This window comes from Nilaparvata lugens, chromosome 7 (genome assembly GCF_014356525.2).
Source record: "Nilaparvata lugens isolate BPH chromosome 7, ASM1435652v1, whole genome shotgun sequence".
Classification (NCBI taxonomy): domain Eukaryota; kingdom Metazoa; phylum Arthropoda; class Insecta; order Hemiptera; family Delphacidae; genus Nilaparvata; species Nilaparvata lugens.
In genome coordinates, this window is record NC_052510.1 from 60,785,446 (window position 1) to 60,801,657 (window position 16,212).

The 16,212-nt window shown below is 33.7% G+C and overlaps 1 protein-coding gene across 1 annotated transcript in view; it reads left to right on the forward strand.

Moving 5' to 3' along the window:
• Positions 1-12,982, forward strand: part of LOC111051271 (rab GTPase-activating protein 1-like) — a 101,769-nt gene extending 88,787 nt beyond the window's left edge. Inside the window, exon 21 of the mRNA XM_039431997.1 lies at positions 11,890-12,982. Coding sequence (XP_039287931.1) covers positions 11,890-12,099 — 210 coding nt within the window. The 3' untranslated portion in view covers positions 12,100-12,982. The remainder of the gene's footprint in view (positions 1-11,889) is intronic.
• The last annotated feature ends 3,230 nt before the right edge of the window (positions 12,983-16,212 follow it).

Genomic DNA, 16,212 nt, shown 5'->3' on the forward strand with positions numbered 1-16,212 from the left:
TAACAGTGAAAGTTGCGACATAAACGCCCTATACCATGGGATATCTACTTACGCTATTTTTCTCTATGGGTTTGATCAATCTGTTGGTCTTATGGCCATATGCTAACACTAAGATTAACGCTAAACCACGTTTACACTTGTTGATATGGTTGCATGATTGTTGTTGTGAACTTCAGATTGAGTTCACACAACACATTCAACATAAATTACACTAATCTGACAATAATAAGCAGACAATTGAGCTATCTTAGCACTAAACTAATAAACCTCATCCCCGTAAACAGAATTGATATTTTCTCCCCTGTGGGTAGGCGAAGGATGGCCACGAAAGTCATTGAATGGTTCGTTGAAAACTTTTTCTTTAACATCAGTAATATATTGTAATTTATTTTCCACTATTAACTCCTTTGTTTTTCTTTTTTTCATATCAGCTTGATTTTGTTTTGAATTGATGCTCTCACTCAGCAGACAGGATTTTTCCTTTGCTGGGTGATACCAATAATGTATTTGAATTTCTTTGTTTTTTAATTTTCTTTTGTTTTTAATCTGATTTCTATTATCGAATTATCTCTAAGGTGTTATTAGAATGATTTTATACTTTATCTATTATAAAATACTAGCTGGCCCGGCGAACTTCGTACCACCTAATAGTTTATGCATCTCATGACAAACTTTAGCTGGATGCACACCTTAGGAGGCGCGATGCGGCATTTTGCATCCAGGTGCTTCTTGCTTATAATTATTGGTTTTAATGGAAGAACTCACTCACACTGAATCGGACATGGCGTGGAACGGTGTGATAAGGCAATCTCCATAAGATCAACACTTTGTATCACCAAGCCGCGCCTCCTCAGCTGTGCTTAGTCTTACCTTACCATAGACCATCTGCGAAAGAATCTAAACTCTGCTGTTTTTGTGATTCGGAGCGTAAAACCTTTGTTAAATATTAAGAATTTGAAAAGCGTCTACTATGCACTGTTTCATTCCCTTCTGTCATACGGAGTCGCGTTTTGGGGAAACTCAACAGAATCAATTCAAATATTCCGAGTCCAAAAATGGGCCATTAGAGTTATGGTAGGTGAGACAGTGAGAACAAGCTGCCGACCTTACTTCAAAGAGCTTGAAATCCTTCCTCTCCCCAGCCTTTTCATTCTTGAATGTATTTGCTTGATAAAGAAAAATGAGAACGATTTGAATAGAGGATCTATGGTTCATTTCTATGAAACAAGGAGACGTCATCATCTTAGAGATGAACATCATCGAACAACCCTTTTTGCTAGAGGTGCTAAGAGTTTAGGTATCAACCTTTTTAATGCATTGCCTGACCATCTTAAAAATCTGGAATTTGGAAAATTTAGAAATGAGTTGAAGAAGGAGCTACTTAAATTTTGTTTTTATTCCGTAAACGAGTTTAATGAGTATTTCTCCTGCAATTGAGTAACTCTTTTACGAACTATATTGACATTAGAATTCAAATTGACAAATCCTTAATACCCCTTTAAAAGGAGGTCATGGGAAGCTTAAAAAATATCAAATATCAAAATATCAAATATCAAAAATCTGATGCACTATATTTTTTTGAAAATTATCAAACAATCAGTATTCTATATCTGGATATGGATTTCCTATGTGCTTAGTTAGTTGTACAGCAGTTTGTATTTTTAGATATGGTTGAATGCAGCTTGCTGGGAAATCGAATGGCATATCTCCTTGCTGCTGATTTTCCCGTGCATTTCTAAATTTACAGCATTTCGAGTTCTACCACTACTTCCGACACTACCACTACTCCCCCTACACTACCTCCTACCACTACCTGTTTATGGAGGTAGTGGCTCTACGACCCAAGTTTGAACGTCATTCTCATCGCGGCATTATTATTAGAATTAAAATTTTGTTTTACCAAAATCATCAAATATTTAATAATTCGATACAATGATACATGTACAAATGTGAAGCTGACTTGCACCGAGATAGAATCAATTTAATCTTAAATAATTTGAAATATATTTCAAGTTGTTAGGCTTCATTAATTCATTGAATACCTATTTTATCATTATGTGTTATCAGAACCTATTAGAATTATGTAGATTGCCTTAATGAATAAATTGAGTTCCATGTAAATGTATTATTTCCACCAAACTCCAAAATAACTATTTCAATGTGACTTTTAATTGTTCAGTCAATATAAAATAATTTTGATTCTGCAGTAACTTATACATAAGTGATATCAATGTAAGAAAGAACAGATTATATACTTCTAGATGAATGTAACAATATTGGAAAGATGTTATCCAACGGTATTTGAATACACCCCTGACTATTACTGTATGGGAGTACCACCAGTAATTTATAAGTTTTCAATTCGTCAAAAGAGTGGTTATAGATAAAATAGTGTACTCAACGGTTATAATCTTCTCCTATCTATATTTTTTCTTCTTATTATTGTTCATCTTCTTCCTGCCGCCAAAGTGCAGTACTTTATACCTGGCAATAGAATTTTTAGAAATAGAAGCATTTGGTTAACTTTGGTTTCACGCTTCAGTGAACATAGTCTATGAGCAGGGTAGTTCTACCTGGACACCACCGATGACAAATTGACCGGGCTTTCCAGAAGTACCTAACGGGAAACATTTGCTTTGTTTCATGGAAGCAAGGCATTGTAATACTGAATGAGTATTTATAGTTCTATAAAGCAAGGCCTTTTGGTTCTAATACCCGAGACGTCAGTCTGCAGATTGTTGTTATGGAATGCAGAAAACTTCTTTCACCAACCTTAGACAATAAATGCTGTTTCAAAAGATTGAAAAGATAGCATGCCGCTTCCAATATCTATGGATATGGTTTATGTACTATATATATATATATATATATATATATATATATATATATATATATATCTGTGAGTGTAGCGTAAGGGACACACTATTATTCCTCACCCACCATATAGCATATAATATATCGAACTCTGTCACTCCCACTCAACCACATCACTCTCTTACACATACCCTTTCCTTCGGGCTCACTCTCTCTCACTCTCTCTCTCTCTCTCTCTCTCTCTCTCTCACATTCATGATAATGAATTAAAACGCAGATTTCTGTCTTTGACACTAATATCATGCTTTAGTTAGATCAATAATGTTTCAATTGCCATCCAAATCTAGGTGAACTATTTGTAACACATAAACTAATAATTAAAACCACCCTAAATAAACCTTGATTAGTCCCAACCGATATGGTTTACAGTAACTTTAAGGACATGACAATAAGACAATAATTGTGGGTTGGAAACGTAATTTTGAATATTTATTATAATAAAATATAATCCCATTTTTCTGGTGCTCCAAACTCGTTATTTAATAATAAACCTACAGTTTAAGAGCCATCACTGATAAATATGTCACTTAGTATAAATACAGAAGAACAAAAATCATAAACCTTATTCCGGGACACTTTCTCATTAATTCTTAATTCTCGTATAGCCTATGTGTGTGATAAACGAAATTTGAATTTGAAATCACAACATTTTTTGAATAACATACAGTTTTGAATTACGTGCTTATTCTACGAAAATTGAAACCCCTTTCTTAGCTGGCGTCTAGGAATAAGAAATATATTGACCGATAAATACAAACAATTTGGATGTAGATTAGGCGAATAGGCCTTGTCTAAAGGATTCAGCTTATAGTCTGTTATACAATAAATGAGCAATTCAATTCATAACATCTTAGTAGTCATCTTATGAATAATGTAATCATTCATCAAATCAGTCTTATCAAGTCATAATTATCATCACCCAGTACAATTGAATAAATTAAGTCATACATTGAAAAAATACATAAACTATTTATAGACTCACAGCACTGAATATCATATTTTCAACAATTTGAAAATTAATTTACGGAACAATAAGCATTTTCATTCAGAATTACATTTAGTGCGTTTTTTAATTTATTCAGAGGCAAGTTTCTTCTAATATAAGATAAAGGCAGATTATTGAACATGGAGTACACTAGATAGGAATAAATTTCAAGCTCTTACTCAATCTGACATTAGGAGTTACAATACTCTAGTAGTCCAGATAACAGTAGACCTCACTGAACATCCTTTGCAATGTGGTAACGAGAATATTCAGCCATCTACTAGAAATGCTATCTACTAGGAATAAAGTCATTGTAATAATATCAGGGCTTTATAAAATGTTTGCCAATGGCCCCACTAAGAAATCTGATCAGGCTGGTTGGAGACTTCCAATCAACCATACATTACATTACATTACATTACATTACATTACCAGGGCTACCAGACATTGTTTTGCAGTAGTCGTACTATATCATAATGGAAAAAGTAGAACTTTGATATGAAAGTAATGAACTCACTCCGCTACAAATAAAATCTATTGGTGTGCTAATCTAAATGTTGCACTACTTCAATCCTGTAAAAATGAATACCGGTATAATACTTATTCTGAATTGATGGAATCCCAAGTCCCATTGCGCTTATGATAATTTTAAATGTTACTTTATTAACTCAGTAAGTTCAGAAAGTTATTGCTCAGTTGAATCAGAGCTACGATTAAAAAGATGATTTGGGAATTATCAAGTGGCACTTTTTGTTTTTCACTGGGATTTTCATTTTGTAACATGTAGAGACGCTTGTAGAACAACAATCTGTTAAATTTTTTATTGGAAAGATTTTATGAGGAAAATGAAGTTTTTCATTGACATTATCATCCGTAACTCGGAACGCCATGATAAATCTTGGCATCTAAAGCTGCGTTTACACCAAAGTTATTAACGAAATGTTAATAACTTAATCCTCACAGATTATTATAGATTGAACGGCACATGAAAAACACATATGTTCATCATGTGTATGATAAGTTATGTTCAATCTAATAGAATCTATTGGTGTTGACGCAGCTTTACTCTGTGACTGTCTGGAGTTAATATTATATCAATTTGAATTTACAATTCGAGACCGCAGCTCGGAAAAAGAAGAAATGATTAGCTCATAATATCGGGGACCGAGCTTCGCTCAGGAGTACAAAAGCATAAACAATTTATTACGAAAGAAGGAATTATAATGAAAAACCATTTTGGCCATGTGGTTTTTAAGAAGCAGTGATGAATAGGTCAGTGGTAGGCTATTTGGCTTTCATATATTCCATTTCATATTCATATTGATTATTCTTTCGGGTTGAAGGTTATATGTATACGTATTAGATATATTGGAATAGTTATCTTGGAGTTTGGTAGAAATATATTACATTTGCATAGAACTCAATTTATTTATTTATTTAAGTTATCTTCTATCTAATTCTAATAGGTTACCAACCCATCCCTATCTTATATGATAAACCTTCAATCATAATCATATACCTGCATGATTAAAAAACAGCAGACATTCAATTTACTAGAACAAATAATGGAGTGCCTTCAAGTTCAGATGTAGGCAACACGCCTAACTTCTTCCTACATTCGCTACCTTGTCTCTATGACACTGACCTTGCTTCTGTGAAACACCTTGTTCCAGTGGGAACTTGCTTCTGTGAGACTGCCATTTATAGCGCTACTACTTTGGACGGAGACCTTGTCTCTATGAAACTGCTTGTCTCTGTGGGAACTTGTTCCTGTGAGACTGCCATTTATAGAAATACTTGCTCCTGTGAAACTTGTCTCTGTGACACTAATATCGTTCAAAACCACTACTTGTCTCTGTGAGAACTTGTCTCTGTGAAACATCCCCCATTTATCATAATTGTGTTTAATACGGGGTTTAAACCAACAGCTGACATTTCTCCGTTTTACCCGAGGCCGAATATGAATCAAGAATCAAGAAAATTATTGGCCATAAAACAACATTACAAAATGTAAGCAATAGGCTTCGTCAATAATATTGATAGAATATCACAAGGTAGACTATACAAATGATCAAATTTACACATACCCATTGAAATATTCCAGGTACTCATTAACAGAATAGAAAGCTTCAGACTTGAGCCATTTATCAACAGCAATACAAAACGTTTTCAAAGGTAAATGCTTAACATTATCTGGTAGAAAATTAAACATGCGAATTTGTAGGTACTTATGACTTTTCAGAGTTTTAGTCAATCTAACTGTAGGTCTAGTTATATCATCTCTATGTCTAGTGTAATGTGAATGTACAGAAATATTTTTATTAAAATTAGACAGACTTTTATTAAAATATGCAGATACTCGGTTTAAACGGAGAAATGACAGCTGTTCGTTTAAACCCCATATGAAACATTATCCTATTCATATTAAGCGAGTAATTTCTGTATTTTTATGTCTGGTTATTTATGTTCAACGGATCTCGAAAACGGCTCTAACGATTTCACGAAATTTGGAACGTAGTAGGTTTATGATATAAAAAATCGATTGCACTAGGTCTCATCCTTGGGAAAACTCGCTGAACGACATTAAACGGATAATAATCATCCTTTGCTGAAACAGCTGAGACTTTCGTCGTCTGTGGATAGTAAAAAGTGAGCGAGTGATTCTGTGGAAAATCAATGTATTGCATCCCCGAAATTCATAAGCTGACGTATAGCCAGCTGTAAAATATAAACACGATCATTTTAGAGAATTGTGTTCTGTTTATTAATAAATAAAAATAACGAGCGAAGCTCGGTGCCTCGATATTTATTATAAATGCAACCATAGTTTGTTACAAGTAAATGTAGTTTAGCGTTAAACATAGATTATGCATATGGCCCTTAGGCACATAAGTACCACCTACGTTTAAACGGAGATTGATCAGCTGATCGTCTCAGACCTAGATCGACCCAGAACAAAACACAATATAATAGATTATTGCACCATACATTCATGTAATCGTAGATTAGCGGTAAACGTATATGGTACAGTCTATGGGCCATGGAATTATCTATGGAAGAAAAGGCAATTAATGCATTTGAAGTATGGTGTTGGAGGCGAATGCTGAAAATAAAATGGACCGATAGAATAACAAATGAAGAAGTATTTCAAAGGGCTGAAGAGACACAAAAAACTATTGAAATCTCTTAGGGACAGACGGCATTCTTGGATAGGACATATTATAAGACACAGCGAATTCACGCTAACAATACTGGAAGGTGAAATCAGTGGACAATGGGCTCGTGGAAGACCCCGGCTACACTATTTGAAGCAGATAACCCGGGATCTTGGGGTCCAGAGCTATACCCAACTAAAACAGCTGGCTCTGGACAGACAAAGATGGAAAGCTGCCAACCAATCGGACGATTGAAGCAGAAGAAGAAGATGGACCTTATACTAGGTTTACATAAAGATATGATCGCATTTATTATAATGTCTTGAATTTCGTTATCCATTACGAGATGCTATTCGTTTCATCAAGTTTCGACTCTAAAATTACGACTGTATTATTGTGAAAATTATAAAATATTTACTCACTGACTGGAGCTACTATCTCCGTAAACAGAGCCATAGTGCATTCGTGTGACGTCAGCACAGGTAGGGCTCTCCTATACCAATAAAAACTAGCTGATATAGATCAGCTGAAATCAACGAATTTTTATTGATGTACGAGCCCTACCTTGTCTGACGTCACACGAATGCACTACGGCTTTGTTTACAAAGATAGTGCTGGAGCATGCTTTCGAATCGCATGGCATTCAATGTTAGCAGATGATTGGAGTTGGAGACAATGACTGTTGAGAATAAACCCCATGCGTTGCGAAAGCATGAGAGTCAGTGAGTGAATATTATATATTATTAACAATAATACAGTCTGCAAATCGTCAATTTAGTGTCAAAACTTGATATTATAATGTGTTACAATCCGGGTTTTAACGATAAACTGGGATGGAGCATATGGACCTTGTAGCGTATGCATACAACAGCAGACAAACTAAGAAAAATTTCTCCGCAGGTGTTGGAATGATGCAACACACACAGACGTGCGTCTGTCTACATATGTCTGCTCACGTTTGCAGGCGTTTAATTTTTTCTCTGTCAGTCTACTGCTGTGTGTTCGCCTTTAGTTTGCCTTATATTCAAGTACATTAACATACTATTCATATATATTTTATTATATCGCCATTCACCACTTTTTATTAATCATATCATTCTACACATTTCCAACTGTATTTGAAAAAGAATCAATTGTAATTGAGAATAGTCATTTGTATTTGAGAAAATGTCAGATGTAAATGAAAATAGTAAATTGTATTTGAGAAGTCATTACTTGTAGTTGAGAATAGTGAATTTTATTAGAGAAACTAGCATTTCAATTTGAGAATATACGATTTGAAATCGAGAAGTTGTCAGTTGTAATTGGGAAATGATTTAAAAAAACCAGTGCTTCCAGTACTTATATTTTACATAACTGTACTCATAAAAATAATATAATATATTTTATATTTCAATAAAACAGTTAGTTTTTAAATAGAAAATTATTTTCGAGCCACAAAATCCATTGAAGAATTCTTGATCAAGAGATTTAATTGATTGATGATAAAGTTCAATGCGCCTTGAACATAGAGAATTGATCTTCATCGAGTGCAATATTTCACAAAATGTTTGGAGACAAAAGTCGTGTTGCCAATACATACATTGAAATGATACTCATTAATCATTCGTAAACAGTACAGGGGAAATAATCTCACATTGAAAATATTAATTTGCCCCCATGCAAAGCCTATGGTAGTAATTGGTATGTAGTACAGTATCCTTTCCTGCTCAGATCAAACCTGTAGGCTACCGTAGGCAACAGAAGAGCCATGACATGTCAATTGGAAAATTTTCTCATTTTCAATTGATATCTTCTCATTTACATTTGACGATTTCTCAAATACAATTCACTACTCTCAATTACATGTGATGACTTCCCAAATACAATTGACTATTCTCATTTACATCTGACATCTCTCAATTACAAGTGACTATTCTCAAATACAATCATTGATACTTTCTCAAATAAAATTTGAAAAGGTGTAGTTATTATTCTGATCAAATCATCTGTAAATATGAACATAAAACATTATTGTCTGACCTGTTTTAGACAATAAGGTAGGCCTATTCAACTGTTATAGAACAGTTGTCTGAAAAATAAGCTAATCTTATTTCTCAATGAATTGATTTTCTGCTCTACCTTTGTAAAATGGCCACCATTTGAAATGAGATTGTAAATATCTGTGTAGCAGCCTGTAGACATGAAAATTATTATCAACTTTTGGCTTATTTTGTAAAACTTTCGAATATGTTGTTTCTATATTTCCTTCCTCTTTGTAACACAACTGCAACAATTTTATTCAGGACTGTGCTTGGTAAAAATCATAGAGCCATCATTTGGTGTTTCAAGACTACACCTTTTCCAATTTTATTTGAGAAAGTATCAAGTTAATGTGAGAAAGTATCAATAATTGTATTTGAGAATAGTCACTTATAATTGAAAGAATGTCAGATGTAGATGAGAATAGTCAATTGTATTTGGGAAGTTATCACATTTAATTGAGAGTAGTGAATTGTATTTGAGAAATCGTCAAATGTAAATAAGAAGATATCAATTGAAAATGAGCAAATTTTAGTCGTGACTCTTCTATAGCCTACAGTACAGGTTTGATTTGAGCAGGAAAGGATACTGTACTACGTACACAGTATTCCAATTACTATCACATGCTTTGCATGGGGAAAAATTAATATTTTCAATGGTGAAAGTATTTTTCACCAGTACTGTTAATGAATGATTAATGAGAATTATTTCTATGTACGGTATGTATTGGCAACGCGACTTTTGTCTACAAACATTTTGTGAAGCATTGCACTTGATGAAGATCAAATACTCTATGCTTACGGAGCAATTGAACTTTATCATCAATCAATTGAATCTCTTGATCAAAAAATTCGGCAATTCCTCAATGAATTTTGGGGCTTGAAAATAATGTTTTATTCAAAAACTAAACATTTTATTGGAATATTGTGTATATTCTCATATTATTTTATATGAGTACAGTTATGAAAAATATAAGTACTGGAAGTACTGGTTTTTTAAAGTCATTTCCCAATTACAACTGACAACTTCTCTATTTCAAATCGTATGTTCTCAAATTAAAATGATACTTTCTCAAATAAAATTCACTATTCTCAAGTACAAGTGATGACTTCTCAAATACAATAATTGACTATTCTCATTTACATCTGACGTTTTCTCAAATACAAATGACTATTCTCAATTACAATTGATACTTTCTCAAATACAGTTGGAAAAGATGTAGTAAGATTTTGGATCACGCAATGATTATAACAGCTGATTTTTATTTCTGTGTGTGGCCAGCTCACAAATCTTCTTCCATAAGGATTACATGTAAATTTTGAAGGACCGTAGGAAAGAGTCCTGAAGTCTGATCATAAATTTGATAGGCAATAAACCTGCTCCTGAGCATAACAAACACAACTAAATAAAAATCATCAAATTCGGTGCAGTACTTTTGGAGTTACAAACACAAACCAACATAACATTTATATATATATATATATATATATATATATATATATATATATATATATAGATTAGCATGTATTAATTTTGGCAATAAAAATTATAATTATTATATTTATCATATATTATGCTTCATACAGGGTTTATACAAACAGCTGACATTTCTCCGTTTTAACCGAGGCCAAGTATGCAGATACTAGGTTTAAACCTTAGACCAGTTATAGAGAAATAGGTTTATAGGTTTAAACGGAGAAATGACAGCTGTTCATTTAAACCCCGTATGAAACATTACTATTATAAATGTAACCATAGTTACAAGTAAATGTAGTTTAGCGTTAAACATAGATTATGCATATGGCCCTTAGGCACATAAGTACCGCTTACGTTTAAACGGAGATTGATCAGCTGATCGTCTCAGACCCAGAACGAAAAAACAATATAATAAATTATTGCACCATACATTCATGTAATCGTAGATTAGCGGTAAACGTACAACCATGCAACCTTAACACGAGCCGCCACTGTGTGTATGTCATGCACTTCACATTTCTGGTCCGAGAATATTCTTCGAGATTTATTGAGAATCTCGCTTTAAAATTGTATCTTGATGCTTCCAACACCCACTTATTATCAGACTAGCCGTCAGGCTCGCTTCGCTCGCCATATCCTTCTAGCCAGGGGGTTCTGCCCCCTGGACCCCCGACTGGATCGTCCAAAATGAGATCAGCGGACTCCTTCGCTCGCCTACATTTTTCATTTTAGCATGTTTCATTCCATCAGAAAGTCAAAGTACTTCCTCGCTCGATGAGAAAACTGTGTGAAAGGTGGGAGAACTCAGAAAAGCTGAGAAAAACGTTGGAAAAACGCTGATTTTGGGCGTATCTTTGTCGTTATTTCAAATTCCTTCCAACCCATCGTTATTACACCCTAGCTTACTTAGTTTCTGTGCTAAATTTGAGCAATTTCTGTTCATTTGTTCTCGATAAATCTGAGAAAAAGCAAAAAAAAAAACGCTGGAAAACCGCTAATTTTGTGCGTATCTTTGACGTTATTGCAAATTCCTTCTAACACAACATTATTACACCCTAGCTGAGCTTCTGTACTAAATTTGAACAATTTCTGTTCATTTGTTCTCGATAAAGCTGAGAAAACGCTAAAAAACGCAGATTCTGGACGTATCTTTGGAATTTTTTCCAAATCCGTTCTTAGTGCGTCACTAAAGGGCCAACTGAACATACCTACCAAATTTGAACGTTTTTGGTCCGGTAGATTTTTAGTTCTGCGAGTGAGTGAGTGAGTCAATAAATCAGTCAGTGAGTGCCAATTCGCTTTTATATACATAGATATACAGTTATTTTCTGCTGTTTTGTAATTCGTTACTAATGATATGTTGTATTTTTTTAACAGGATTTGAATCACCAGCTGTCAGCGACCATTAACGAGCTGCAGACGGCTCGCAACTCTTGGCCGCCCTGGCTGCACAAAACTCTCACCTCTATCAAGGAAGTGGCCGCCAATAAAGCCGCCTCCGCCGCCCCACCTTCTGCCGCCCCCAACCATCGGCGCGACTCGGCGCCGGCTGCCGAAACACTCCCACGAGACGAGACTGCCTTCTAGATTTAGATATTAGCCGCTACTCTATTGTTTCCCCTTCACTGTGTAAAGCGGTGTTTATGAACGAAACTCAGATCGTACTTGCTACGTTTTTGCTTATAAAACCGCGGTCGACTACCAAGAAAGAATACCTTTGATTCTTGAAGGAGTGTTCACGCATTGTTATATTTTATTGCTGATTTTGTTAATGATTTACAATTCAAAACTAAGTTTGACTTTTGTTACATCGCAACCAATCAGATAACCAAGCAACTAAAGTTGAACTCAACCAAGTTTGATCTCTAGAATCGTTCATAAATACCGCCTTTGTCTCTCTCCGTAATGCTTAGCTTCAGTGTCTAGAGCCTTTTTCTACATACGCTTGACGAAATTGAATTCGGGCTAACAAAGTGTCTCAACAAACAACATTTTCAGTGTTGACGAGCCTTAATTGCTTGCTGCTTTTAAGCAGAATAAAATTTATTGCCTTACAAAAATCTAATTAAATACAGATTACAAAATCCGTCGTTCCACTTGAGGTTTGATTATATTGATTCAAGTTTATTTTTAAATGTATTAAATACGAAATTGATATGGTAATATCAAAGCTCATCAAGAAATCTAATGGTTGCCTTATTAGGTGATCAAAAACGTTATAGAAAAATTCTGTTACCAGATATGTCCAAATATCAATTCCAATTCTGCCAAAAAGCATGATCTTTAAAAAGTTTGTTGAATTGTTCTTTTTTCAAGGAAATATTCAGGCGTAGAATACGGTTATGGTCAAAAGATAGTGGAGTGGTAAAGTGAATTGAATGATTGTCTTCATTAAGGGTAGAGTTAGGACTCCAGGTCCTCTCTGCCACATAACTCTAAAAGTGAAGGTAGAGGGAATCAAGAGTGAATTCAAAATAATGTTTGTATCCAAATGTCTCTGCCTTTTACCCTACCTTCGCAGATTCACAATGTTCCGACACTAGGCATCCATTTTGAACATTCTCAGCTACCTTCTCCGCTACCCTCTACCTTCGCCGCTCCAATATGTTTTGACCGTATGACTGGCGCTAAGTTTTTACGGCGCACTCTGTATATACTTGTAATTCTCATGATATCATCTGCTAATACCCATTTCTCTTCACATGAATCGAAGCATCTTCACATATAAAACATTACTTTCAAAGTAGTACTCCAGTAGTTAGTAAACAGAGATAGAGAGATAGAGAGAGATATATACAAGGTGACACAGAATAGCGGGAACTTTTAAAAACGCCATAAAACATTAGTGGGAAGGGCAAAAATGATTTTATTCAAACTAATGTAAAGTTCAAGACTTGCCATTTGAGAATTATTAATAACATCTATCACTTTTTGACAATTACTTCTTTAAGATTGCTTCCTCCTTCACGAATACACTCTTGAAATCTGTGTTGACGATTCCTCATTGATCGCTGCAACATCTGCGTTTCCTGGTCCCATGATCTGTCCACCTGCGATTTTCTGTTTGTGGAGCTATCTCAAATCAAACGTTTTCACAACTTGACCAATAACTGTGGTTGAATCATAACAGACAATTCAAAATGAAATTAACAATATCCCAGCTTAAATGTTGCAGCAATCTTTCAGGAATCTCAACACAGATTTCAAGAGTGTATTCGTGAAGGAGGAAGCCATCTTGAAGAAGTAATTGTCAAAAAGTGATAGATGTTATTAATAATTCTCAAATGGCAAGTCTTGAACTTCACATTAGTTTGAATAAAATCATTTTTGCCCTTCCCACTTATGTTTTATGGCGTTTTTAAAATTCTGTGTCACTCTGTACATACACTTTAATCTGTCAACATTTTGCAGATGGGAAGCATTTTCGTTATTTATAAGAAATGTTGACAGTTTAGAGTAAATCTCAATGTATGAGAAATATAGCCACGTTGTTGTTTGATTTTTTCCTCCTGAAACTATTAGGTTATGATTGCAAGAGGACTCACACAATTCTTGTATTTTCCGAATCGACCCCATATTTATTCGTACATTTTCCTTGATTGTATTAGACTATTATTTTCATTTCAAGTTTGAACGAGTCTGTGCATGTTCTGAACTTACTAGCTATTCTTTCTAGCAGGCGTATGTTTCATAAAAATGTCATGTAATTCTTAAAACGCGGTATATATATAAAAATAGACGGTAGACGTGAATAACATGACGTATATATACTATAGTGGGATTCACGTCAACATGTCAGCATTGTTTTAATGAGATGCATTGATGCTATTCATAAAGAATTCTGACAGTTTAGAGTGATTTTCACTATATATGGTGATACTATGTGTACATTTTTTTTTTTAGTGCTCCATGGTTTCCAAAATTTAACGAAACATTTCCCAGAACTTATTGTTAAATGGATATATTTATTGTACATTTGTAGTCATTGTATCCTTTTTTACTTAGCATTGTATCCTTTTTTACTTATCTCAGCTAGGCCTACTCCAATTAAGGCTGTTTGGTACCCTTTTTTTAATATTAATTTAGATTGGATAATCTTTTTCAATATAATTGTTGAGATCATTATAAGAGTGAGAAAAAGTGGCAACTGAAATTTTAAGTGGTCTAATAAGCGAATTATGAAGTGCTAACTTTCCAGATTCCGTTTTCTTTCCAGATCATAAACGGTTTCAACTATATTATTAGAACTTCTGTTAAAAATTCAAAAAATGTATCTTTCCAAACTAAAACATTTTATTCCCCATATCGTTCATAAATAAAAAAGTAACATTTTTTGTAAATTTGATAACTTGTTTATTTTGGCATTAATCGCAAAAAACGCATAGTAGAACAAAGCTAATGATATTCTGAATGTATTAAAAAAACTTCAATGGAAAATTCGAAACCGTTTATGATCTGGAAAAAAAACGGAGTTTAGCACTTCAACAACCCATAACTCGCTTATAAGACCACTTAAAAATTTCAGTTGCCACTTTTTCTCACTCTTATAATGATCTTAACAATTATATTGAAAATATTATCCAATTTGAATGAAAATAAAAAGGTGTACCTAACAGCCTTAAACTTCTATACTAAATAACCGATTAGTTGTTTACAATGTGTTCTAAAATTATTTCTAATAATTTCTTGGATGCATCTAGATGCACTCAAATCTACTTGCGTTTTTGATATCTCTTAATTTCTTTAACAAAGATTGTAAATTACTAGAATTCTAAGATTTCTTATAGTTTTTCTTTTCATTTATCGTAATTTATTGTTACGTAGTTATAGATCAATCGTTCTATACTGATAATATGTTAGGATCCACTATAATAAGTTTTCCACTTTATTTTTAGCAAATAATGCATGCGGAAACTATAAATTATTTTTGAATTATTACAGTGAATTAATGTTATATTATTATTGGTTGGGAACAATGACTAACTCATTCCCTTGAAACAATATTTGCATCTTTGAATTTCACTTATGTTTCCATTGGACCATAGATTATAGATATTACTATTACTAGTATTATTTTATGTTCGATTAAAACGTAGGTGATTTCAGTGCTGGATTCATTAGCATTAAATTGACAAATGAAACGCAATAGACTCTCGTTCACTCTCTCGAATATTCTGATAATTTTTCACAATTTATAAAAAGCGTCCTATTAATATTTATTGTCTGAGCAATTGGATCCTTGAATTTAACATGGAAATTAATTGGTGTATACGACTACCAGCTTCATAGAAACTAAAATATTCTTAGTGAATCCAAACCTTTCAATTTTTCATTTTTTCTTATTTGTCTACACTATTATTCTATTTGGCTTCTGAATTCGTCAAAAATTGAAGAGCTCCATTCCAAAACCTGCTAAGTCAAAAACATAATTTGTTGGCAAATTGGGAAAAACTGTTGCTGAATCACTGTATACTCTGTGTCAATGAATTCTCGCTGGAAGTAAATTCATCATTAGAAGACTAATATGTAATTAATATTTTCAAAGTTGTTATTCAATTTAACTAACCATTTTTAAAAATAAAACTGCGCATGGGCAGAAACATTGCATGGATTGGAAAAAACGACTAGTTGACAGATTTTGGAAAAAAAATTAATGTTTGAATGGTAATTACGGCTTTAAAGAAGCAGGTTTCGGCAAGA